Source organism: Capricornis sumatraensis, chromosome 9 (genome assembly GCF_032405125.1).
Source record: "Capricornis sumatraensis isolate serow.1 chromosome 9, serow.2, whole genome shotgun sequence".
NCBI classification, from domain to species: Eukaryota; Metazoa; Chordata; class Mammalia; order Artiodactyla; family Bovidae; genus Capricornis; species Capricornis sumatraensis.
In genome coordinates this window covers 17858668-17884404 of record NC_091077.1, presented here as the reverse complement: position 1 = coordinate 17884404, position 25737 = coordinate 17858668, and the positions used below count along the sequence as shown (strand labels likewise).

Sequence of the window (25737 nt, the reverse complement as noted above, 5' to 3'; positions counted from 1 at the left end):
ATGTTGCATTAACTTATGTCTCAGGAAAGCATGTGGAATCTTAGTTCCTTGTTCAGGGATCAAACCTGTGCCTCCTACACTGAGAGCACAGAGTCTTAACCACTGGACTCCCAGGGAAGTCTCAGGAAACACTTCTTAAGATAACTTGTCAGATTGTCTATAAACCCACGTTTTTTTAGACATTGATAAAGTCTTCTTTTCTTCACATGGTATTTTATACAAAAACACTTCAGGTGTGTTATTAGATGTGACTGATTTTGACAAATCCTATTAGGTCTGTATCAACTGTTTACATGTTGTATTCATTGCCTGTTTGTTTAAAAGATGGCCTATTTTGAGCCTTTGGATTAGGACATTCATGTTTTTGAGACAAAAAAACTTGAAAACAGGGACTTCTATGGTAGTCTAGTGACTAAGACTCCGCACTCCCAGTGCAGGGGGCCTGGGGCCCATCCCTGGTTAGGGACCTAGATTCCACATGCTGCCACTGAAGTCCTGGCACAGCCAAATAAATATATAAATATTAACAAAAGAAAACTTGAAAACAGTCCCAAACAGAAAAATAATGGCTATCAGAAATATGTTTTTTAAAATTATTTTTAACTAGAGGATAATTGATTTACGATGTTGTGTTGATTTCTGCCATACAGCAACACAAATCAGCCAGGTGTGTGCTTAGTTGCTCAGTCTTGTCCGACCCTATGTGACCCTTTGGACTGCAGCCTGCCAGGGTCCTCTGTCCATGGGATTTTTTGACACAAATACTGGAGTGGGTTGCTAGTTCCTTCTCCAATATGGTTTGTTTTAGTGTGAGTTACTGATACTGTATTTGTTTATTGTAAAGGTGGATATTTAGTGTTCTGCCCAGTTTTCAAAAAAAGTAAAAAAAAAATTCAAGGAAAAAAAAAAACTTTCATAGCAATATTTAGACTGGTGTTTAACCTAACAACTGGTCACCATAGCCTAGCAAAAACTGACATGTAAACTGAACCACCCCTCATTCTAAATGACTTTGAAGGTGGTTCCATCACAGGCAGGCTTTCCCCATCGCCCTGTTCTCCTTTCTTATTTGGACACCCTCACTGTCTGAAATCAGCTCCATGCTATCTTTAGAAATGTGAGATCCTCAAACCATATGTTCACAGCCTCGAACCATAGATGCTGGGAAAAAAAAAAAAATCAAACAACAAAACAAAAACAGCCAATGCATTAAAGAAATGAGGAACTTGAATTCCAAGCCAGAAGGAAGGAGAAATGAATGTGAAAAGAAATGAGAAACTGTCCACGAAGGAGAATGATGGGGAGGGGAGTGGCTGGTAGACATCAGCTGGGCCACCTAGTGATTAAGGAGGATTTTTGAGTGTCCCCTTGACAGGAGTCTCTGGCAATCAGGGACTGGAGGGAGTAGGGATGGGCTATGAGTCAATTTCCCCTCACACTCCTGGAGTTAAGGGGGTGGGGAATTCCAGAACCTGGGGTCTTAGGGGAAGGGGGCTGTGCAGGGGTGACTTCCAGGTTTTCCTGTGATGGTGTCACCCAGAGCTGGAGCCTGGATCTCACCTTCAACCATCCTCAAGGGGCCACAGGTGGATAGGCACTTAGGGCCCTTGGGCAGCCGGCGGCCTCACCCTCTGTGGCTGCTGCCACAGCCTCTGTGTTTCTGATGAGCTGTGACCACAAGAGCCCCTGCACTCCCTCCTCAGTCGCTGGCTGATGAGTCAGATCTCTGACTTGGTCCCTCAGGCTCCAGGCGGAAACATCACCCTGACCTGCCTGTGACCGCCCCCTCCTGGCCCAGCCGCCTCACACAGTCCCACCAGTCTGCTCAGGCCCATCTACAAAATGGTGACCAGCAGGATGAGTCTAGAGGGTGGCACACGGGGTGCAGGTGAGACTGGAAATGGAGTGAAAGTGAGCTGAGGAGGAGGGCAAATGCGATGAAGGTCCCAGCAGGTGAGGATGGGAGCTCAGGATACAGGTGAGCATGAGGGTGAGAAGGCAGAGAAGGACCGGAGGGTTCTGATGCTGAAGGCAGAGGTAGAGATGCAGGGCAGGTGCAAGCAAGAAGCCAGGTAAATACCCAGGTGAAGATGTAGGCAAGGACGCTGGTAAGAAAACACGAAGAGGGACTTCCCTGGTGGTCCAGTGGCTAAGACTCCATGCTCCCAATGCAGGGTTCAATGCCTGGTCAGGGAACCTCAACTGGTAAAGAATCCACCTGCAGTGCAGGAGACCCTGGTTGGATTCCTGGGTCAGAAGGTTCCCCTGGAGAAGGGATAGACTACCCATTCCACTATTCTTGGGCTTCCCTGGTGGCTCAGATGGTGAAGAATCCGCCTGCAGTATGGGGAAGAGGCATACGCACTTCCGGTGAGGAACAGGTGAGGCAGGCATGGGCACCGGAGATGAGGAAGCCCGTGAATGTGGAGGCGAACTGCAGGAGGGAATGAAGTGGGAATCAGGTCAAGTTCCTGCAGGATGGAGCTGAGCTGGCAAGTGAGGCAGTGGGGGGTCGAAGCTGCCTCTGTCCGCCTCTCAAAGACCTCCAGACTTTGGGAGACATGTGAAACAGAAGTGAAGCTTTATTGGGTGGACAGTGTGTGAGAGGGTGTGTGTGTGGGATCAGTTGGGGCAGCCAAAGACGACCATGTTCTCCGTGAAGCTGGCCAGGTCCTCGCACTGTTTCTGGTTCTCCTCATCTTGACATTCTTCAGCTTCGGGCCACAGCTCCACCCAGGTGTCCTTCCCGATGATGTAGCTGATGCTGCGGGAAGACAGACCCGTCAGGAGGGGGCATGGAGGGTGGGAGGAGGCGGCCTCCAGAAGGCACGGGGCGGGAACTCACTTGGGTTTGTCGCCCCACAGGTCAGAGGACACGCCCCACACGAGGTAGTGTGCCCCCTCTTTCAGTTTAAGGGCTTCCCTGCACTTGATGTGGCTGATGAACTTGCGCTCCTGTTTAACCTGCACCTCGTCCGAGCCTGGAGGGGAGGGAAAGGGAAGCTGAGCTGGGGGAGGGAGAGGGAGAGGGTGGGGAGGGCAGGGAAGCTGAGTTGGGGGAGGAGAAGGGGAGGGGCTGGGGGAAGGGGGAGGTAGACACAGGACTAACCCGATTTGATGATCTGCTCGATCACCATGATGTACTCGTCAAAGTCCTCTTCAAGCTTCTTCTGGATGAGTCTGGTCTTGTATACTGTTGAGGGGCGGGAAGGACAGCGGGGCGTGCTGGGCAGGGCTCTCTGTGGGGCGCCCTCACCTGGCTCCTCCCAAGCGATGATCACAGCCAGGCATGCCCACGTCCCTGCTAGCCACTCCCGTCACCGCAGTGTAACACGCCGGGCTACACTCACACCCATGCACACAATCAGAGCCCTCCACAACCGCTGTCAGAGGCACGATGATAGCGACTCCTATCCACCGTGACCCACAGGTTCCCCACAACACGGTGGTACACACAACCACATCCACTCCCAACCACCTGTCACACACACACCCACAAACCCACCCCACTCATGACCATGTCTCCCATGCAATCAGAGCCCCTCACAACACACACACACACACATACACCAGTCACCCACAACCACAGTCACCACGCGCAGCCAGGACCACACCTGCCTTCACACTGCCGCTCACACACAAGCATGCATGTGTGCACCTTTTCCGCGCCCCTTGCCTGGCGCCCCACTCACCATAGTCCACGCCCGGCTCACAGGCCCTGTCCAGCCGGTCCTCCAGAGTGATCGCCTCCTCCGTGTGGTGCATGAAGCAGTTCGCTGAGGGGTGAGTGGGGGGCGGGGCGGGGACACGGTCAAAGACCCACTTCCTGTTCAGGGCACCCACTACCCAGGGGTATGCCTGGTCCCCTGGTTCAGACCTCTTGGGTCAATCCCCCACCCCAAGGGAGCCGGGGTCCAGTGGGTGTGGGCACCCTCCTGGCGCCTGAGCACTCACCCTCTGCACAGCGGCAGGTATCTTTGTGGCAGAGTTTGCTCAGCATTCCGTCCTCTTTATCCGGGTGATAGAAGCGGATACAAGTTTCATCTGTGGTAGAGGTGATGGGGACGGGTCAGAGGACTAGGACCTCCACCCCAGACACCACACCTGGAGGCTCAGTTATCCAACTCCAGCTGGTCAGACCTCCAGATGCCAGGTCCCCAGCCCTGGGACACCCAGACTCCTAACTCCCAGACCTGGGGATCCCCAGGCCCCTAACTCCCAGATCCAGGGATCCCCCCCAGGCCTTTAACTCCCAGACCTGGGGACCCCCAGATCCCTAACTCCCAGACCCAGGGACCACCAGACTCCTAACCCTCAGATTTCCAGGAACCCCGGACTCCTAGCTCTCAGATCCCTGGGGCCTCCAGACCCTTAACCTCCAGATCCCTAACTCCCAGACCCTTAACTCCCACACCTGGGGACCCCAGACCCCTAACTCCAAAACCTGGGGACCCCCTGACTCTTAACCCTCAGATCCTCAAGACCCCCAGAGTCTAACTCCCAGATCCCAGGTCGTAGGATGGTGCTCACCCAGGTTGTAATAGGAGTACACCTTGACAGCCCCAGGCTGTATAAGTCCGACATTAAAGTACTGGTGAACTTTGAAGGACAGACAGTCCTCCTGTGTGTGTGAGACCTGGGAAGAAGGAGGTTGGTCAGTGGCAGGGCCTACATGGAAGGAAGTCCAGCATGGGATTCTGGGGGTTGGAAAGTGGTGGAGAAGCTGAGGGATCCAGGTGGGGAAGATGGGGGGTGGGTGGCAGTGGGCAGGAATCTTTGACAAAAGATTAATAAGCAGTTCATCAAATCCATTACCCCACCCCCACCCCACCCCACCCCCGCTAAGGCTAGATTGTACTTCTCAGCATGTTTCAGTTCCTTGTGGCCACGTGATTGAGCTCTGGCCAAGGACTGCTATTTATGTCCTTAAAAACATTCTGTGGTTAACAAGACTGCATTAGACACTTGAAAGTTGCCAAAAGAGTAGGTCTTAAAAAAGTTACCAACACACACATTATAGCTATGTAGGGGTGGATGTAACTGACCTTATTGTGGTAATTATTTCTCAGTATATAAATATATAAAATCCTTACATTGTGCACATTAAAACTACACAGTGTTATATGTCAATTACAGCACAATAAAATTGGAAAAATTAAAGAGAAAGAAAGAAAAGAGGGAGAAAGGGAGTGAGGGAGGGAGGAAGGAGACAGATATACACATATATGTACTGAGACATTGTTGTTGTTTAGTCATTAAGTGGCGTCCAACTGTTTGCAACCCCATGGACTGTAGCCCGCCAGGCTCTTTTCTGTCCATGGGATTTCCCACGGACAGAATACTGGAGTGGGTTCCCATTTCCTTCCCTAGGGGATCTTCCCCACCCAGGGATCAAACCAGAGTCTCCAGCATTGGCAGGTGGATTCTTTACCACGGAGAGAGCTGGGAAGCCCCATATTGATACATACACAGGTGTATATGTGATGACACGTATATTTGGAGAAAAGTCATAGTAGAGAGAAAGAGAGCAAGGGCAAGGAATTCCCTGCTGGTCCAGTGGTTAAGAATGCACCTTCCAATGCAGGGGATGCGGGTTTGATCCCTCGTTGAGGAACTAAGATTCCACATGCCGTGGAGCAACTGAGACCATGAGCCACAACTATTGAGCTTGTGCCCTAGAGCCCACACTTTAGCAACAAGAGAAGCCACCACAATGAGAAGCCCGCACACTACAACGAAGAGTAGCCCCCACTTGCCGCAACTAGAGAAAGCCCACGTGCAGCAAAGAAGACCTAGTTCAGCCAAAAAAAAACAACAACCCAAAAACCTGCAGTGAGATAGCCCCCACACATGCCAGAATAGCTATCATCACAAAGAACACAAATAACAAATGTTGGGAAGCCTTGTGCACTGTTGGTCGGCCTGCAAATCGGCATGTGGACTTCTCCAGTTATGGCATGTGGGTCAGTGGTTGTGGCATGCCACAGCCAAGAGCCCATGCACCACAATGAAGACCCAGCTCCGTCATATAAACTAACAGAACAAGGGAAGAATGGGGGAAAATAAGAGAAGAGAGAAACGCTAGGAGCTGGGGAACAAGGGAAGCTCTTTCTCTCCATCAAGCACTGCTGTTTTAAAAACCACAAGTGGGTTTTTTTCCACTCAGTGGTTAAGACTCTGGTGAGAAGAAGCTGGAGGGGACAAGTGAAAAATGAGGTTGGGACATGAGTGGTCAGAAGGTGAGATGCTTACAGAAAGTGGGTTGGCCTTGTTTTACATGCCCCTGTCTTCCCACACCCAGCAGTCCAGACCCTGTCTCCCTGGCCCCACCTGGGCACGAGGCCAGTGGAGAAGGAAAGGTCAGCCAGGTAGAGGTTCAGGATCCCAATGGAAGCCTTACCTTGTCCAGGTAGATGATGAGTGTGTTCTTGTTGGAGTCTCTGTTCATCTCATACTTAGAGATGTATCTGTCGACACCAGTGCTCAGCTGGGGAAGGATGTGGTTTGTAAAAATCCCTCCTGCATTCCCATTCCCCCTGCCACTCCAGCTTCTTCCAGACCCTGGGCTCCTGCCCATGGATCCCAGCCCCTGGGCCCAAGGCCTTCATACCAGCTTCAGGTCATCAATATCAGGTGAGAAGCCTGTCATCATGGATATATCAAGGATGGACATAGTGGCATCCTGGTCTCCCAGGTACCTAGATGGGGCAGAGGGAGAGGGGGTTGGCCCCCAAGGTGGGATCAGTGCCCAGACAAGGGGGCCATATCAAAGAGCGAGGCCTCTAGTTCCCACATAGGAGCATAGAGGGAGGTTCAAATGTAGGAAGCATTCTCCTAAAGGGAATACAGGAAAAGCTACATAATGATCAAGGTGATTCATTGTTCAGGTTCTGGAACCCAACTGGCCCGGGTTCAAATCCCAGCTCTCTGTAACATCTGAGGGGTTACTTAACCTCTCTCTGTGCCTCAGTTCTGGGAAATGAACATGGGCAGGTCTCACTTTGTATGATTCTGTTACCATGGTCTAATTCAACGTCACCAGTCCCCCAGCACCATGTTTGGACATCAAGACCACGTTGCTAATCTCACACTGCCATGCAAAGGGAGGACTTCTTGTCCTGTATTCAGCACAGGACTAGATGCACAATATACTCCCAGAAAGCGTTAAGCATCACAGTTGTTATTTGTAAGAAGTCTTGCTAGAGACAGAGGGATGGCCAAGATGAATCCCAGTGAACCATCTCTTACTTGGTACAGATGTCAAGGATCATGGAACCTTTGGCGTCCTGAGGCTTCTTGACTAGAAACACAGAAAACAGAAGGATGGATGGTGGTGGGGAAGTGGGAGGGGTGTAGTTCCTGGGTTCTGATCCAGGAGGGAGGCAGACAAAAGAACAGGGTTGGGGGAAGAGTAACAGATAGGGTCTCCACTCCTTTCACCTGGTTTGAGGGCTGGGTGTATGGAAACACGGAGGTCGAACTTTTTGCAGGGGACTTTGTGTTTGAGCTTGGCATGGTACACGGTCACTACCTGATGAAGTAGAAGGGGAGATGAGGTGTCAGTCCATTTGCCTCAGAAAGGAAAGGGGATACTGGAGCAGAGGGGCCTAGAGAAGGTGGTGGGTCAAGAAAGTGTAGGTTCCCATTCCTTACCGACAAGGTGCCTTCTCCTTTCCCTTCAGCTCTTACTGTGAAAGGCTCATTTTCCTTAGTCTGCAAGGAGTGGGGAGAGAGAAGAGAGAGTATTTGGAACCAAGCCTTCCCCCATTTGTGATGGTCATCGACCCTCCCTCCTGCCTCCTGGAAAGTCTGGCTGGCATGGAGGATGAAAGTGATGAGGGTGTGGCCAGGTGACTTTACCTCTTCTGAGCGCAAGAGGCTGGCAGATTCCCAGAGGATACGATGCTTGACCAAAGAGTTGCGGCTGGGCAGGTGGATGGACACATCCAGGTTCAGCTCCTTGTGATCAGGAACATCCTTCTGGTATTGGGCCAAGGCTTGGAACACCATGAATGTGGCCTGTTACCCATGACAGAGAAAGGGGGTGAATTTAGGTGACTGAGATGTGGTTAGAACCACTGAGGGATGAAGAGACTCATATCAGAACTGGGGCAATGAGACAGTGACCTAGAACCCACCAGAGAGGGTGAGAATATGATTGGGGGCTGGTCAGATACTGAGGACATGTCCTAGAACTCTCTGAGTGCGACAGGTCAGACAAGAGCTTAGGAACAACACTGGGAACATGGCTAGAATCCACCAGAGTGTACAAACATAAGACAGAAAGTTCAGCCACACTGAGAAGGTGCTCTAGACACATCCAGAGGAGAGAGTCTAAGACAAGCATTGGTAGAGGCACTGAGAATATGTCTAGAACCCACTCATGAAATAAAAGAATGAAATTGGAAACTGGGAACACTGACCATCTGATCTAGAACCTCAAAGTGACACTGAGAGTGTGATTGAGAATCCACCAGAAAGAAAAGTGGTTAGACTGGAGCCTGAGCTTCCTGGAGCTTGAGGTTACTGAACCCTAGTCTAGAACCCATCAGGGACTAGAATAACTAAAATCCTGGTCTAGAACTCACAATAAGATGTGGTAACACTGGGAGCCTGATGTAATTTAGAATGTGGTCCAGAACCCACCAGTGGGAGACAGAGGCTTGGATAATGGTGTGTAAGGTGTTAGTTGCTCAGTTGTGTCCAACTCTTTGTGACCCCATGGACTGTAGCCCACCAGGCTCCTCTATCCATGGAATTCTCCAGGCAAGAATACTGGAGTGCGTTGCCATTCCCTTTTCCAGGGGATCTTCCCAACCCAAGGATCGAACCCGGGTCTCCTGCATTTCAGGCAGATACTTTCATCGCTGAGCCACCACGGAAGCCCCTTGGATAATGCTGTAGAGTCATTAAGAACCTGGTCTAGAACCCACTGATGAGACAGAGTAACATTGGGGGCTGATGAAATGAACATGAGCTAGAACCCACCAGTGAGACGAATAAGATAGGAAACTGTGAACATGATCTAGAACCTACCAGAAGGACAGAGAGGTTTGGATAATGGGGTAGGGTCATTAATAATCTAATTTAGAACCCACCAGTGAGACAGAGTAAGATGGGGCACTGGGAACATAGTCTAGAACCCACAGTAGGAGAGAGAGGTTCACACCTGAACCTGGGGTCTGAGAATATGGTCTAGACACCAAGAGGGAAAAGGAGGCTTGAAACACAGCTCAGGGCATCCAGAATGTAGTCTAGAATCCACAGATGGGTTTGAAACTAAAAAAAAAAAAAAGATTCTTGACTTCATTCCATTCATCCTGGCTGATGGAAGAGAAACACTGCCTCTCTTGGTCTTGGTACTTTCTTCAGAAGACTGAGGCCAGAGGAGGTTGGGATGCAGTTACCAGGGCGAGGTATGTGCGGACTACTTGCCTGCGTGGAGCCATAACCACCTCCATAGTATCTCTGCTCGTTGAGCCAGCGCACGACAGGAGGCACAGTGTCGTAGTCTTTGCGTGCCAGCAGAGCCAAGAGGGCGTACGACGTGGCCTCCACATTGTAGAGCTTCTTGTTGGGTTCCTCCCAGCGGTTTTTTTCTGCAAGGAGAACCCCCCCACTCCCAATGCTCACAACCCTGTCCATCCTGTGAACAGCTCAGAGAAAACTCAGGAAAAAAAGACTCATAGCCTAAACCACTTGGTGTTCAGGTGTCCTGGCCCACATTCTAGGACCTCAATCTGCTGGCTCCTGCCTCATTCTCTTCCCTCATCCACCTTCACTCCTCCATATGAGCTCTGCACTGCAGCCCCACTGTGGGAGATTTCCTAAATTTGAAACACACATTCTTACCTCTGAGCCTTTGCATATTCTGTTCCCTTTGCATAGAGTACCTATTCTCCATCTACTTTGTTAATTCTTACCCACCCTGCACAATTAGTGGGCACCCCAAGACTGAGTGGAGGTCCCTCTTCCTCCTGTCTCTCAAAGGATCCTGTGCTTCTCTGATCCCAGCACTCTGATACTCTATAGTAATCTATGAACTCATTTCTTTCTTCAATTGGAGTGTGAGGCCATAATGGCAAGGGCTGTGCTCACAGTGGTGTCCCAAGTGCCTAAGAAAGTTATGATGGCAGAGATTGTCACTGAGAACCAAGAGGAGGATGACCTCCTGTCCCTGGGCACACAGTTGGACTACATTTCCCAGAAGCCTTTGCAGGTATATGGCCACATGACTAAGCTCTGGCCAATGGAATGTGCACAGCACTGATTGGGCCTCTTCTATGTCTAGTCCCTTGCCCAATCTTCCTATTTCCTTTTCAGCCTGAAAGAGCAGGATTCTGAGGCCCCAGAATGGCAGAGCCATGAAAAGATAGAGACCTGGATCCCTGCATCACTGTATGGAGGAGAGCTGTCCACCAACAACATACTTTTGTCGTGTTAAACCACTTTGGTATTTATATGATACTTGAGATACCTTATTATCAGTGAGTACAAACATGATACAGTGTCATCACTGGAATCAATGATTAGCTGCCCACTATGTGCTAGGCACTGTGCTAAATTCCCTATGGTATTATTTTACTGAATCCTAATTACCCTTGAGATGATTATAATGTTACAGTGTTGTTACTGTGAGTCACTAAGTGGTATCTGACTCTTTTATGACTCCATGAACTGTAGCCTGCCAGGCTCCCCCATCCATGGGACTTCCCAGGCAAGAATACTGGAGTGGGTTGCCGTTTCCTTCTCCAGGGGATCTTCCTGACCCAAGGATTGAACCCAAGAATCTCCTGGCAGGCAGATTCTTGACCACTGAGCCACTAGGGAAGCCCTAGGTATTATTTGAAGATGAGGAAACTAAGGTCCAGAGAGGTTAAGCAACTTGTACAAGGTCAGACAGTGAGAAAGTGGCAGAGTTGGATTTCAATTTAGATCTGTCTGATGTCCATGCTCATGGTCTTAATCACACCTCACTGCTGGATCATAGCAAGTGCTCAACACACGGCATTCAACATGGTTGAATGAATTATGCAGTGAGCCTTCTTGTGTGGTTTACGAGGAGAAATTATCACACCACAGAGCCATTCATTCCAGTTCAGCTTGTAGAGGTCCATCCCAGTGCAGCTTAAAGCCATGCACCCCAGCTCGAGAGGGCCACCCTCAGTCTCCAGCCATGGGTCCCTCCGTACTCCTTCAGGCTACCCCTCACCTTTGGCTGTATTCAGAAATTTGGTGAGGCGGTCATCCTCCAGCTTGCCCAACAAAGCCAGGGCATAGGCAGCAATGGCCACAGTATATGGTCTTCGCAGCTCTCTGTAGTGGTCTTCAAGGAAGTTTCCTGCCTTGATGATGCTGGGGCCCAGGCTCTATGACAAAGAGGATTGGGTACTCTGGTCAGGGGAGCATTTCTGTTACAGACAACTGATGAAGATCACTTTCTGGGACCAGGTGGCTTTTGTCCTTGGGACCTGTTTGCCTTGGATCTATGTTTGAGGGTTTTCCGTTCTGAGTTGCTTTGTTCCTGAGTACCTACTATGGGCTCTGTGTGTGTGTGGGGTGTGTGTGTGTGTGTATGTGTGTGTGTGTGTGGTGTGTGTGTGTGTGTGTGTGGTGTGTGTGTCTAAATACCAAGTGGTGTGCTGGTGAATATTTAAGAACCAGCTCTCTAGTGGAGGCATAGGACTGGGTGGGGGGCCAGGGGTGTGGTACTAGTTCATTCGGGCTTTTCTGTAAGATGTTACAGAAAAACCAGAACTTTTGCCAACCTAATAAATTGCCCATTACAATGGCATAAAAACTTCCACCAGGGCCCGGGCCTCCCCCTCCAGGCCAGTCCCCCCAGCCTTTCCCTGCCCCACGCGGGCTGCCAGCGGCGGCGGGTTCCGGGTCCTGTGACCGGTCAGGCGGTGCGGCAGCGCGGTGGGAAGGGCGGCCGGTCTTGGAGAAATTAAAAACAAAATTAAAAACAAAACAAAACAAAAAACTTCCACCAGGGTCAATTTCAAGTAACCACTGTGATGTCTTTGAACATAGAATGGGGAAGACATACTCCCAACAGGCATTCGTGAGCTAGTATGAGACAGATTCAGCACTCTAAGGGAACACCTTTTATTCAATCATTATCAGCTAGCTTGTACAATGTCCCAGTCATATAGCTGCTCATTTAATCTCATAAAATCCTATGAGGCAGGCATTACTTTTATCATTATCTTACTGTACAGATTAAATATGGTGGCACAGAAAGATGGGGACCAGGGGAAGACATGATTTGAAGTGTTTGCTGATTTCCATGGTGTCAATACTATCATCCCTGATTTCAACCCACCAGTGTGGCATTGCTGACTGTAGATTTGGCAAGAGAGGAACAGTGGAACAACATTATATAATATTTCCAATATAGAGATACAATAGACATAAATAACCCTGAGAATAATGATAAAAAGTAGCAAAATACTTAGGAAGTGATACATTTTAAGTTTATCACCTGTTTTCAGTGTTTAATCTTTGCAGTGTGAGTTTATATGATTTAATTTTTAACAATGATTGTGTTCAGCAACCAGATTGCAAATTCCTAGAAATTTAACAACTGGCTTTCACAAGCTGGGTAGCATCCTATTGCTTTAAACACCATCGGTCTGGCTCCACCGCCTATGCCATACTTTATTTTAATGTTGCTGTATTGTAAAAAATGTTGTGTTGTAGTAGAAGCAACCCTTTTGACTGCCTTCCTACATCTATCCTCCTCTGTTGTAAGAACACCTCCTCCCTTTGATTCACATAGCCACAATGGAAGCAGCCATATTTGCCCACTGAGAGCTACTTCCTGGTCTCAGCTGATTGGTTCAGGGGTGATCACCTGACCCAGGATGAACCAATCAGAGACCTTCACTGGGAATCCAAAAGTTCTAGCCTTGGTCTGACTGTTTCCTCAAGGAAGACAGCCATGTTCTGCCAGGCAGATTGGGTGGCAGGCAAAGGTGAATTATAGGGCAAGAAAGGATTGGAAGACATGGGAGAACATAAAGAACAAAGAATTCTGGCAGAGTCCTTGAAGCTATTTTCATTCTTTTTTTTTTTTTTTTTAATTTTTTGACTGCAACGCATGGCAAGCAGGATCTTAGTTCCCCAACCAGGGATGAACCCATGGTCCCTGTAGTGGAAACAGGAGTCTTAACCGCTGGACCACCAGATTCCTACTTTCATTTTTGAACTCTATAAATTCTTAGATCCCTAAAATAAATTTCCCATTTATTTTTGCACAATCTAGTCACACATATGACAACTAGGACACACATGTGGCCTCTGAGACAACTCAGAGAGTCCTAAAAAATGCAAAAACTATTATGTCTATTTTACAAACGCACACATAAGGCCTGACAAAGCGTACATGAGAGTCAGGATTTGAGGTCAATTTTGTCTGACCCCACAGTCCTGATGCTCTTTTCTACTATAATTTCTCCCAAATCTCCAAGATTGGAACCAGGAAAACCTGGTTTAAAGGTCACCAGCATTAATGGTAGCAGCCCCCTCCCCTCCATCTCTTTTCTGGGCTCCTGAGAAGGAAGAAGCAGCTGGCTGAAAGGGAGATCCTCAAGTCCCCCACTAGGGAAAATAAAAGTCAAACAACCCACTCTCAAAACCCCAGAGCAAAGCAGATGGAGTGATTACAGGCTCTCAGGAGCCTGTCTTTCTAAGCTTCTCTGCTTCGGAACCAAAACTAGAGGAATAGGGGAAAGCAAAAAGCCAACATTATTAATTCTTTCCCTTCTGGGGTCATGCATGCTGAGTCGTGACCAACTCTTTGTGACCCTATGGGGGATGCTATGGACTGTCTTGCCAGGCTCCTCTGTCCATGAGATTTTCCAGGCAAGAATACTGGAGTGGGTTGCTATTTCCTACTGCAGGGGATCTTCCCAATCCAGGGATCGAACCCACACCTCTTACGTCTCTGGTGCCCTTCAGGTGGATTCTTACTACTGAGCCACTGGGTAATTCTTTGGGGTCATGGACATGGGTCCCTTTAAGAATCCTCTTAAAGATCTCCAGGAAGGATGTTCCTCCCATTTTTAGTTCTGTGTCCTCAGTTTTCTTTAGGGAAGCCATAAGGATATAAAGGGCTTTCCTGGTGGCGCAGATGGTAGGGAATCTGTCTGCAATGCAGGAAACCCAGTTTTGATCCCTGGGTCAGGAAGATCCCCTGGAGAAGGGAATGGCAACCCACTCCAGTATTCTTGCCTGGAGAAACCCATGGACAGAGGAGCCCGGCAGGCTTAGTTCATGCGGTAGCAAAGAGTTGGACATGACTGAGTGACTAACACACAGGAATATGAATGTAGGAGTCTTGTGGAAAGCAAGCTGAAGGGGCTTTTTGTTGGGCTTGGGTACAACTCTCTGAAAATGGTAAAGCAGGCAGAAAAGACCCAATCTTTGATTTCTCTGTGCCTCAGTTGTCTCTTCTGTAAACTGGGGGCAGTAAGAGTAGCCTATCTCTTGGGCTGTTACAAGGATTATAGGAATTAAACATATGAGACTCTTGTTTTGTTGTTTAGACGCTCAGTCATGTCCAACTCTTTTGCAATTCCATGGACTGTAGCCCGCCAGGCTTCTCTGTCCGTGGACTTTCCCAGGCAAAAATACTGGAGTGGGTTTCCATTTCCTTCTTTAGGGGACCTTCCCGACCCAGGGTCAAACCCACGTCTCCTGCATTGCAGGCAGATTCTTTACCACTGAGCCACCCGGGATCTAGTTAATTGCTACATAACTGTTGGAAACTATTATGGCCACTGTGGTGACTGTTAGTGCACTGGGAGCACTGGAAATGCCCTGAAACCAACATCTCACCTCAGGTGGCTGTGTCCTTGGTTGGGGAGAGGAGGGTGGGGACACTTACGTTGACCTGTGCCTCGCAAATGTCTTTAGCCTCGTGCAGCGCGATGAGAACAAAGGCTGTAAGGGACACATCTTTCTCCCTGGTGTCCTTGAAGCCACCCTAGAGAAGATGCGTGGAAGCAAAGACAGGGTCATCAATGTCTTGACATGTCAACCTACGCCCCCTGTAGGCTCAGTGGATCAAGGCAGGGCTGGGTCTCTCCCCAGCCCTCTCCAGAAGGGCCAGGCTCTTCTCTCCAGAAGGGCCAAGCTCTTTAGTATTCATTCATTCATCCTGCAAATGTTGCTGGTGCTGTGGATGAGATGTTGGATGAAGACCAGATTCTAGCCCCAGCCCTCGCGGTCTGCTAGGGGAGACAGACGGGAACCAACCAGCTCATCGACAGATATATAATTAGAAAGTGATTAGTGCTGTGCAGAAGCGATGTGGCATTGAGAATGGACTATGGGAGTGTGACTCAGTCATGGAAAAGTGTCCCCGAGGGATGATAGCTGGAACCACAATCTGAGCAGAGAGATGTCAACTCTCAAAGAGGGTGGGGCTTAGCATGCCAGGCAGGAGGAACAGCATGTACAAAGGAGAGCAAGGCTCCCAGCAGTACAGATGGAGTGAGGAGAGACGTGGGTAAGGCCCCGAGGCTGGACGCCTGAAGGTCAGGCTTACGCATCCATTCTCCAACTTAAGCACACCTGGTGGGGGTGGAGAGGTGTTAAAACGCGGATTCCTAGACGTTGCCCCTAAAGCTTCTGATTCAGTGCACCTGGAGTCCAGCCTGAGAATTTCTGACATCCTGCATTTCTAAAAGCTTGCAGGTAATTTTGCTGATGTTGCAGGCCTGGGGATCGCACTCAGGACCATAGCTCTAAGGAGTTCTATGTTTAAGAGCAACAGGAAGCCAGGGGGTTTCATTTTGCACTGGATCCTGCAAGTCTCTGATCTTTGCAAGGGAGGAGAGACACTCTCAGCGTCCTTATTTCCCTGTCCCCACACGCAGTGAATTGGGCAGTGGGTGGATGGTGGAGTCTTTCTCCAGGCCATCCTGTGATGCCCTCTCCCCTGGCCTGTCCCGAATCTCTGCCTCTTACAATCATTTCTTGGTGTATCACGGGCCCATCCTCCTGGAAGATTCCATCAGGCTTCTGCTTCTCCAGGATCAGCCATTTGACGGTCTCACAGAGGTCCCTGGAGTCTATGGCGATGAGGTTGGCGGACAGTGCAAAGACCTTGACCACGAAGGCTGTCAGCCTGGGGGTGGGTCGAGAGCGTGAGCCAATTGGCTCTGGGATCCGGAGACTGGCATCCCAGCCAACCAATGAGCAGAGTGGGGCCGGACCTGGCCTGGTTCCTTCAAGCTCATATCCCAGCATGGTATGCTGATTATTCAGCAGGCTGGTACCTTGACTCTGGGTGGAGACCTACCTAGACCACCCCAGGCTGAGATCCAGGGCCTGCTCAGGGATGTGAAAGGCTGAGGATGTGCAAGCTGATCCTGGAGACTCACCAGGTGCTGGGGGGCCGATTCTGGAAGGAGGCGTAGGCTGAGCTTTTTTGTCTGAAAGCCAGCTGCTGGGTGTACCCTGCAGGGAAGAGAGACGTGTCACCAGAGGCTGAGTGGAGGGGGTGGCTAATGGGTGTAGGCCCTCCAGGGAGGGAAGGGGCTTAGAGAGAAGATAAAGATTCTGTGAAGGGCGGGACGGCGGTCTAGAGAGGAAAGAGGGGCTCTGGGTAGGGGGCGGGTGTGTGGGAGGACGAAGAGCTAAAGAGGGACTCAGAAGGTGGGAAGATCAGAGAGAGGGGGAAGGAATTCTTGGAGGAGAGGGGATTCAGAGAGAAGAGGTTTTCAAAATGGGTTCTCAGGGGCAAGGGGGCCTCGGCGAGAGACGGAGCTCAAAGAGGGGTTCAGAGTGGGGCGAGGGGGCAATCTCAGAGGAGGGGTGGGACCCCGAGAGTGGCGGGATCTCAGGAGTGGAGGGGGCTCAGAGATGAAGCCGGCTCAGTGGGGCGGGGCTCAGGGGCGGAGCAAGGACAGAGGGGCGGGTCTCAGGGATGAAGTGGGCTCAGAGGGGCGGGCTCAGGGGTGGAGCAGGCTCAGAGGGGCGGGGTTCAGGGGTGGAGCAGGCTCAGAGGGACCGGTAGGACGTGCACCCTTTCTGATGAGCTCCAGGGCCTCCTGGCGCTTCTCCAAGCCGAACTTCTCCCACTGCTCGGTGCTGTCCAGGTAGTGCACGGCGATGACCGTGGGCGTCATACCAATCATGTTCTGCTCCCCACAGCCCGAGGGGGTTTGGATAAGGTGCTTCAGCCGCTCTCCGTCGATGGCGTCCTCCGTCATTTGGGCCACCGGAGTCCCTGCAACCGGGCAGGAGGATGGCACTCAAGTCCACGGCTGCTTCCAGACTTTTCAGGCTCTGACCAGCTAGGGCCAAAGGGGTCAAGGACAGCTTGGGGCATGTGAATAATGGAGATGCTTCATGGCTGAATGGCTGGAGGGGGTTTTGCATTTGTGGGGTGTGAGGGTGGGGGTGGGCTTGTGCTTCACAGGGGAACTCTGGGCCCTGGCTCCTCTGGTTCCACCAGCGGTAATAACAGTCATGAATACTTTTATCAGGCTTCACGCTATTCCCCAGGCTCTGTTCTAGGAGAATACCATAGAGTATTTCATTTAATCCTCTCAACAACCCTTAGATATCAATACTATTATTCGCTCCTATCACAGATGAGGAAACCAAGGGTCTTCTTCCCAAACTTCACAGCTGTCAAGATGCAAGGTGCCTTTCTAGCTCCATCTTGCCCCAGTTCTCCATCCGAGACAATTAGATCTGGAATTTCTGCTCTTGAACTATATTGCTGATGTAAACCTCTTTATCAGCAAAAGCTGTTTGCTGAACTGGAGCTGTTTACTGCCTCGAGCCTTCTATGAAGTGGTTTGAGGAGGGGTTCTAGCTGAAGAGGAGGCAGGAGACCAGTGGTTAAATATCCCTGGGGTGAGAGCAGATGGAAGTGGGCTCCCGACTCTCGGGTCATGACTCTCCTCCCAACACTGTTCTGGGTCTCCTGGGGTTGGGGTCCAAGGGCATCTCACCTTGCAGGAGGATCTTGGTCTCTGACTCGGTGTCTGGGACTTGATCACTAAGATCTGCAGCTGGGACTTCCTCTCGCTGCACCCCATCTGCCAGGTGAATGGGAGACACCGATGGCACCAGCTCCCTCCCACCCCCTCCTCATCACCACCACCCAGGCCTCACTCCCTCTCCCGTGGCTGACTCACCTTGACCCAGATATTCTGGATTCAGTGTGCGAATGGCCACAGTTTTGTTGACTCTTATTCCTTCTGGCTGGATGGTGTTAGGGGCAGGGGGAGTTGCATGAACAAGACAGACAGTCAGTCATATTCTGGGGATTACTGTAGCATAAGGCATGAGGGCCTCCACCCGAGATCTTAGCTGTGTGACTGGAGGTCAGTTACTTAACCTCTCTGTGCCTCATCTTCCTTCCTTATAAGGAGGTAATATAAACATCTACCTCATGCCTATTGTTGTGCAAGTTCATAATATAATTATAAATTAACAAAGAAGTAACAAGACCTTTAGAAATCTTTCTGTGTGCCTAGATGATTGCTCTCCTGTGGTTAATTCATTTAATCTTCACAACAACCCACTGGAGTGGGTACCGCTTTTATCACTCCCATTTGACAGATGGGGGAGGGACTTCCTCATGGTCCAGTGGTTAATAATCTGCCTTGCAGTGCAGGGTACATGGGTTTGATCTCTGATAAAGGAGCTAAGATCCCACATACCATGGGGCAACGAAGCCCCCGTGCTGCAACTACTGAGCCCATATGCCACAACTAGAGAAAAAGGTCCCTGGGCCACAACTAAGCCAAATAAATAAACATTAAAGATGGGGGAACTGGGGAACAGACAGGTAAAGTAACTTGCCCAAGCTCAGAAAGCAAGTAGAATAGAATTTGCGTTTGAATGTAATAGTCTGGCTCCAGAGTCTGTTTTTAAAACAATGCCTCCTAATGGGCTAAATAAAATAAAAATTTTAAAACAAATAATTTAAAAGTAAAAGAAAAAATTTGAGCCAGTAAACAAGAGTAAATAATACAGGAAAGAGAAAAAATAGATGAAACAATGTACATAACTACTTAACACAGTGCCTAGCAGACAGTAAGTGCTCAATTTAATAGGGGCATCTTAATTAGAGTCAAAGGCCCAACACAAGCTCTCATGTGTATATGCACATAAGCCTCCCTGGAGGACAGTGGGTGCTTTTGCCTTCACAGAACCCATTCTCCTTTTGCCTGGAGTGATTCCCATCTTTTCCTTTGCAGACTGAGTTCCTGCCTATGCTGTATTCATCAGTGTGTAGCATCCAGCTCTCTAGGAAGAAAAGCTCTTGATTAGCAGTGCTGCCAATTCCCTTGGCGTAGATTTCTCCACCATGATGGATTTTGAGCTACCACCAAGAGTGAGTGCAGACTCAGGAAGTGGTAGACATACTGGATCTAGGGAGCTGGGTATCACAGGCTCCAGCACACTACTGGTTTCTTCTCACCAGTGCCTGTGTTGAGTCATATTGAAATTCACAGCAAGAGGAAAACTGTGTGCACCTATCTAGACACACTTTCATGTAATTTTTAAAATATATTGTTTTAATGATTAGATTTATTCCAGAACATTAAAGTAGTTGAAAAAATATGTTTGCTTCCATTAAAGCCAGGGAAGAAACATTATAATAAGTTATGATTTGGGTATAAATAAAACATTTCAATGTGAAATCTTACTGTCGGTTTTGATACATTTGGTTTTGAATGTTTCAAAATTTTTTCCACTACTGTAGTGTTTTTGGGAAAAAATAACCAATAAAAATATACACAGGCCCAACTCAGTTTTCTTTTGCTTTAGGCGTCAATATGACATAGTTTGACACCATCAAATTTGTCTCTAAAATTTTGATATTTTGTATATTGCAGGGGTTTTTGGAATGGATTTTGATTTCTTAAAATATTGCATTAAAATAATTTTGATCTTGTTTATGATCTTATGTTTTGCTTTAAAGTATTCATGAAAGATGCTAAAATCCTTTCATTTTGGTTGATGATTTTGTCTGACTGTTAGTGCATATTTCTCATTTTCTGGGTTGAGTTTTTTTTTCCCGTGGGTCTTCTTTTTTGTTGTGTGTCAATGCATATTTTAAGGGTAAGAATCATAGGTACAAAAGAAGTGTCCTAGTTCTTGCAATTGTATATTATTCTTATGCAATATTTGCTCTGTGAAATATATCTTCTCAAGATTTTAAAATTTTATTTATTTGACTTATGATATCTTATGATATCTTAGCTTATGATATGTTAGTTCCATGACCAGGGGTCAAATCCAGGGCCACAGCAGTGAAAATACTGTGTCCTAATCACCAGACCACCAAGGAACTGTCCCCAAGATCTTTAAAGTCAGAAGAAAACCCCTGTGCTAAAATGTTACAAGATGTCATATTTGATATTAAAATATATTTTAATGAAAAAAATATTATTGATCTCTAAGTTTTTGGGTGTCTGCTAAAAATTCTGTGCCCAAGAATAATGCCTGACTTGCCTCACCCTAATCCTGGCCCTCCTTCCAAACTTCCAGAACTCCTGAATCTCCTATGGTGTGCCTGGGTCTCCAAGTTGGGTTGACAGCACAGGGAGAACTGGAGCCTCTCCTGAAGGACAAGGGACAGCAGGTACTCCAAGGACTCACCATGACCCTCAGGGTCTTCTTGACACCATCACTGATGTAGTAGTTGTAGACGGCAGCCTTGACCTCCACCTCATGGAGGCCGACCTTCAGGGGCACAATGACGTAAGGCACCGCCACTGAGGACCTGGCTGGGATCGTTATAGTCTGCTGGTGGCGCCTCTTGGCGGTGGCCAGGCTACAGAAGGCTGGATTGTAGAGCAATTCCACCTTCACCTGCCAGGGAGAGAGAGTATGGGGTCAGGAGAACATGCCACAGACTGGCTCCCTCAAGTCCCCGCTCTCTCCATGTCTTTGTTGCACCAGGGATGCACCTTGAAATTTTCTTCCTCCTGGTAGTTGTAGAGGATCGCTCGGATCTCCACTTGCTCATTGCGCACCACCGAGTAGGGGAGACGCAGGTCGATAAAGAAATCCTGCATCACAGTGACCTCATAGGGGTCAGCCACACAGATTCCTGCCCAGAGTGGAAACAGAACACAGAGTGTCAGGAGTGGGGTCAGGGGACTGGGCAGGGTGGACTGGGTCCAAGTTCTTGCCCCTACCAATGTCTCAGTGCTTACACTTGACCGCAGGAGCTATCCCAAGGTCTTTGCAGAAGCCCGTAGACAATATGGGGGCTTTCCTGGTGGCTCAGATAGTAAAGAATCTGCCTGCATCACAGGAGACCTGGGTTCGCTCTCTGGGTCAGGAAGATTCCCTTGGAGCAGGGAATGGCAACCCACTCCAGGATTCTTGCCTGGGAAATCCTGTAGACAGAGGAGCCTGGCGGGCTCCAGTCCACGGGGTCTCAGAGTTGGACATGACCGAGCTACTAAGCACACACACACACATAGATAGGACATAGTGGCGGGGGCGGGGGGTTGGGTAGGTTTGATCCCTGGTCAAGGAACTAAGATCCTGCAAGTCGCATGGTGTGGACAAAAAGAAAATCTCGTAAAAAGAAATGACTAAGCCAGAAAGTGACACAACACTGTGAATCAACCATAATTCAATTTTTTTAAAAAGGCACTTCCCTGGTGGTCCAGTGGCTGAGACTCTGGTTTCCAATGCAGGGGGCCTAGGTTTGATCCCTGGTCAAGGAACTAGATCTCACATGACACAGCTAAAAGGCAGTGCAGTCAAATAAATAAATAAAAAGAAATACCTTTTAAAAAAGAATTGACTTCTGATACCTGATTTGTGTCATTTAAGGAGGCATCTATACATCTCCAAAAGGCACTTACTCTTTGACCCCTAAAATATGCTCAACTCCAATAATAAAAATAATAGTTCACACTCACTGAACATGTACAATGTGTCCAGTACTATTATAACTATTATAAAATCCCAACACTTTGTGTAGTTACTCTTTCAGTTGTGCCCATTTTATGGATGAGCATCAAGAGGCTGAGTAACTTGATTAAGGCCACACAGCTGCCCAGAGAAAGATGTGGGATTTGGACTCAGGGACTTGGGCTTGGGAAGCGCCCCGCTTTTAACGATACTCCTTCTTTATCCCATAAGAGCTCTTAAGTCTAAAATTTTCAAGTTCTATTGGTTGCATGCATTCTAAGTTGCTTCAGTCATGTCTGACTCTTTGCAACACTCTGGACTGTAGCCCGCCAGCCTCCTCTATCCATGGAATTCTCCAGGCAAGAATACTGGAGTGGGTTGCCATTTCCTTCTCCAGGAGATATTCCCAACCCAGGGATCAAACCCAGGTCTCCTGCATTGCAGGCAGATTCTTTACTGACTGAGCCTTAAGGGGAGCCTAAATGTCTTATACATACTGCTGTATTTTAAATGGATGACAAATAAGGACCTCCTGTCTAGCCCAGGGAACTCTGTTCAATGTTATGTGGCAGTCTGGATGGGAGGGGAGTTTGGGGGAGAATGGATACATGGATATGTATGGCTGAGTCTCTTCACTGCCCACCTGAAACTGTCACAACACTGTTCATCGGCTGTACTTCAATATAAAATTAAAAAGTTAAAAAAAAAAAAAGGTACTGAATGTCTAACAAACTCTGAGGTAAAGCTCCTTTACCAGACTGCAAATAGTCCAGGGAACATGCTTAACGGGCAAGGGTCTAACGGTAGTTTTTAACATTTATTTTTTCAAGCTGCAGGAACATTTTTTAGGTAAAGGAAACCTCAGACAGAACCTTGGTATACAGAAATGTACAACAGGCAAATATGAAGATGCCCTGATTTGAAACAGGGATGGGGACCCCAAACTAGAACTGTGCTGAGTGGCTTTGCAGTCCCAGGCAGAAGGAAAACTATGTGCCTTGCGTTTATGATTTATTTCATCTGCCGTCATCACTTGGTCAAGAGAAATTGTCAGAAAATCACAATTCCTTCCATGAAAAGCAAGACAAGCAAAGAAGCAGATTTTAAAAGTCTTGAAACCAGGAAAGTAAAATGACACTGAAGTATAATTTATGATAAATTATAACTAAATAAAGTTATACTAGAGTAACTGGGTGTGGTATAAATGAAATACGCTTAATGCTGTGAGTTTTAATACATCTTTTTTTTTTTTAGTGTTTTTAATAGTTTTTCAACTACTTTAATGCTTTGGGGAAAAAAATAACCTTTAAAATGGACAGAAAATATGTATATGAAACACATCTTTCCTTTGGCCTCAAGCTCCAACAGGGCTCAACATGGTGCTGGTCTTTATTAAAATCTAGGTATTTTGTACATCATGGATTTTTTTTTTTTGGCATTCATTTTGATTTTATGAAAACTATTGCATGAAAATACAATTTATCTTGATGACTGAGTTTTTGGCACCCACTTAATTTTGCATTCAAAGTCAGTGCCTCACTTTCCTTACCCCACTCCCAGCAGCTCTAAACCATTCATACTTGACTAGGGTTTGTCAGGGTCTCACATGCAGCCCTTGGTGGCAGTGGCAGGGGGAGAGTATGCCTACCCCTTTTTGTTGTGTTTCACAGCCTGCCCACTGATGTTTTAATCACTCACTTCATCCCGCTTCCTCTTTTAATTGCTTTACTCACTATCATGGCAACATCACCCCTACCAAGTTCTTGTTGCAAATTATTCTATATGATATTATAGAATAATATATCACATAGCAAATAATTCTATATGATATGGTGAATATATATCTTTATGCAAGTGTGTGCTCAATCGCTCAGTTGTGTCCAAATCTTTACGACCCCGTGGACTGTAGCCCATCCATGAAATTTTCCAGGCAAGAATACTTGTGCGAGTTTCCATTTCTTACTCCAGAGGATCTTCCTGATCCAGGGATTGAACCTGCCTTTCTTGCATCTCCTGCTTTGGCAGGCAGATTCTTTACTACTGCGCCACCTGGGAAGCCTGTGTGTTTTTATACATTTGTCCAAACCCACAGAAAATTAAGACACCGAGAGTGAGCCCTAATGTCAGCTGCTGCTGCTGCTGCTAAGTCGCATCAGTCGTGTCCGAATCTGTGCGACCCCATGCACTATAGCCTACCAGGCTCCTCCGTCCATGAGATTCTCCAGGCAAAAGTAGTGGATGGGTTGCCATTGCCTTCTCCGTAATGTCAGCTAAGAACTAGCAAAGATAATGATGTGTCCATCAATTGTTACAATGTTGATGGTGAGGGAGGCTGTGTATGTGGTCGGGAAAATGGTACATAGGAAGTCTCTGCACCAGCCTCTCAATTTTGCTCTGAACTAAAACTGCACTAAAAATAAAGTCTATTTACCAAGTCATGATGTCACTCACATTCTGCACTCTAATCCCTCTCTAGTAACAGGGCAAAGTGTCAGCCAACAGAAACAAAAGGTCTGTCAGGATGGAATGAGAAAATGCTCAGGGGATCTGGGGTCCCGGCCTCCGAGGACCGGACCACCATCCTCTCTCACCTTTCTTGTCCGACAAGCTCACGGCCAGAATCTCCCAAGTGGTGATGGAGTCTTTCAAAAACACTCTTGTGAAATTCGTGGAGATTCTGGTCCAGGGAGAAATGGGGGTGGGGGTGGGGGTTGAGGATTAAGAGAAGACATCTAGCAGGGTGCAGGGGGAGACCAGGTAGGGAGGGGCCACAAGGGACAGGGTTGGAAGGGGGCTGGAGGTGGGTACATTTAGGTAGCCCCAACTCGATTTTTCTAGGCTGGGTTGTGTGCTTCCACCACGATTCCACGCAAGAAGGGGGTCTGAGGTGCATGCAAATGCAGTGTCCAGTCTAGGGTTGAAGTGAGGCCATCCCAGCCTTACCCATTTTTGTCTGGTGGTTTAAAGTCCTGAATGATGATCCACAACCAGCTCTCGGGGAATTGGCTTCGGGAAATGATGTCCTCTTCTGGGATTATTTCATCATCCAGGTCACCTGTGGGTGGGGGTGGGTGTTTAAAACAGACTGAATCCCCCCCTCCTGCTCCCTCCACTGTCCCTTTTAGATATTTATAATCCCCTAAAGGGATTCCTAACATGGACACGCCCAAGGTCACATGATCACTTCCAGGGGTCCTAGGCACATGTGCCCCTAGAGGCTCCTTTCTCCATAAAAAAATATTACATGTCATATTTTACAGCCATGTTGGTATAAAGGTGAAAACAAGCCACACTGCATTGAGTTGATTTGTTTTTTCCCCTTCTTTGATTTTCAAGGGAATGAAAACATTTGCATGAATGAGCCTCTAAAGGCATCATTGGTCCAAGCCTGCTGTGTTATGTTAACCATGTGATGGTTAAGTCTATCCTGAAAACAATGGGGCTAGCTGAGAGATTCCCTGGACTTGATGGAGACTGCCAAAGAGACAGTGGCTTTTAAAAGTCATCTTGACCCCATCAGCAAGTACACAAAGCTGGGCTACAATAGAGTTAAATTCTGGCTGAGCTTTCTTCAAAAAACGATGAACAGATTTTAATTTGATTTTGGGGCTTCCCTGGAGGTTCAGATTGTAAAGAATCTGCCTGTCAATGCAGGAGTTTCAGGTTCAGTCCCTGGGTCGGGAAGATCCCCTGCAGGAGGAAATGGCTCCCCACTCCAGTATTTTGCCTGGGAAATCCCATAGACAGAGGAGCCTGGTGGGCTACAGCCATGGAGTCACAAAGAGTCACTCAATGATTAATACTCTCACTTTTCTGCCTAACCACAGA

At 48.2% G+C, this 25737-nt stretch overlaps 1 protein-coding gene across 1 annotated transcript in view; it reads right to left on the bottom strand.

Annotated features, from left to right (window-relative positions):
- Positions 1–2566: 2566 nt before the first annotated feature.
- LOC138085483 (complement C3-like) overlaps positions 2567–25737 on the bottom strand; it is a 36389-nt gene continuing 13218 nt past the window's right edge. The window contains exons 18-41 of the mRNA XM_068979899.1: positions 24853–24964; positions 24501–24586; positions 20949–21091; positions 20638–20850; positions 18162–18228; positions 17976–18062; positions 17039–17242; positions 16395–16470; positions 15979–16138; positions 14894–14992; positions 11213–11369; positions 9436–9599; positions 7861–8019; positions 7654–7713; positions 7441–7531; positions 7249–7300; positions 6611–6698; positions 6401–6487; positions 4531–4636; positions 3955–4044; positions 3693–3776; positions 3110–3193; positions 2846–2981; positions 2567–2764 (exon numbers count right to left, since the gene is read on the bottom strand). Coding sequence (XP_068836000.1) covers positions 2623–2764; positions 2846–2981; positions 3110–3193; positions 3693–3776; positions 3955–4044; positions 4531–4636; positions 6401–6487; positions 6611–6698; positions 7249–7300; positions 7441–7531; positions 7654–7713; positions 7861–8019; positions 9436–9599; positions 11213–11369; positions 14894–14992; positions 15979–16138; positions 16395–16470; positions 17039–17242; positions 17976–18062; positions 18162–18228; positions 20638–20850; positions 20949–21091; positions 24501–24586; positions 24853–24964 — 2747 coding nt within the window. The 3' untranslated portion in view covers positions 2567–2622. The remainder of the gene's footprint in view (positions 2765–2845; positions 2982–3109; positions 3194–3692; positions 3777–3954; positions 4045–4530; positions 4637–6400; positions 6488–6610; positions 6699–7248; positions 7301–7440; positions 7532–7653; positions 7714–7860; positions 8020–9435; positions 9600–11212; positions 11370–14893; positions 14993–15978; positions 16139–16394; positions 16471–17038; positions 17243–17975; positions 18063–18161; positions 18229–20637; positions 20851–20948; positions 21092–24500; positions 24587–24852; positions 24965–25737) is intronic.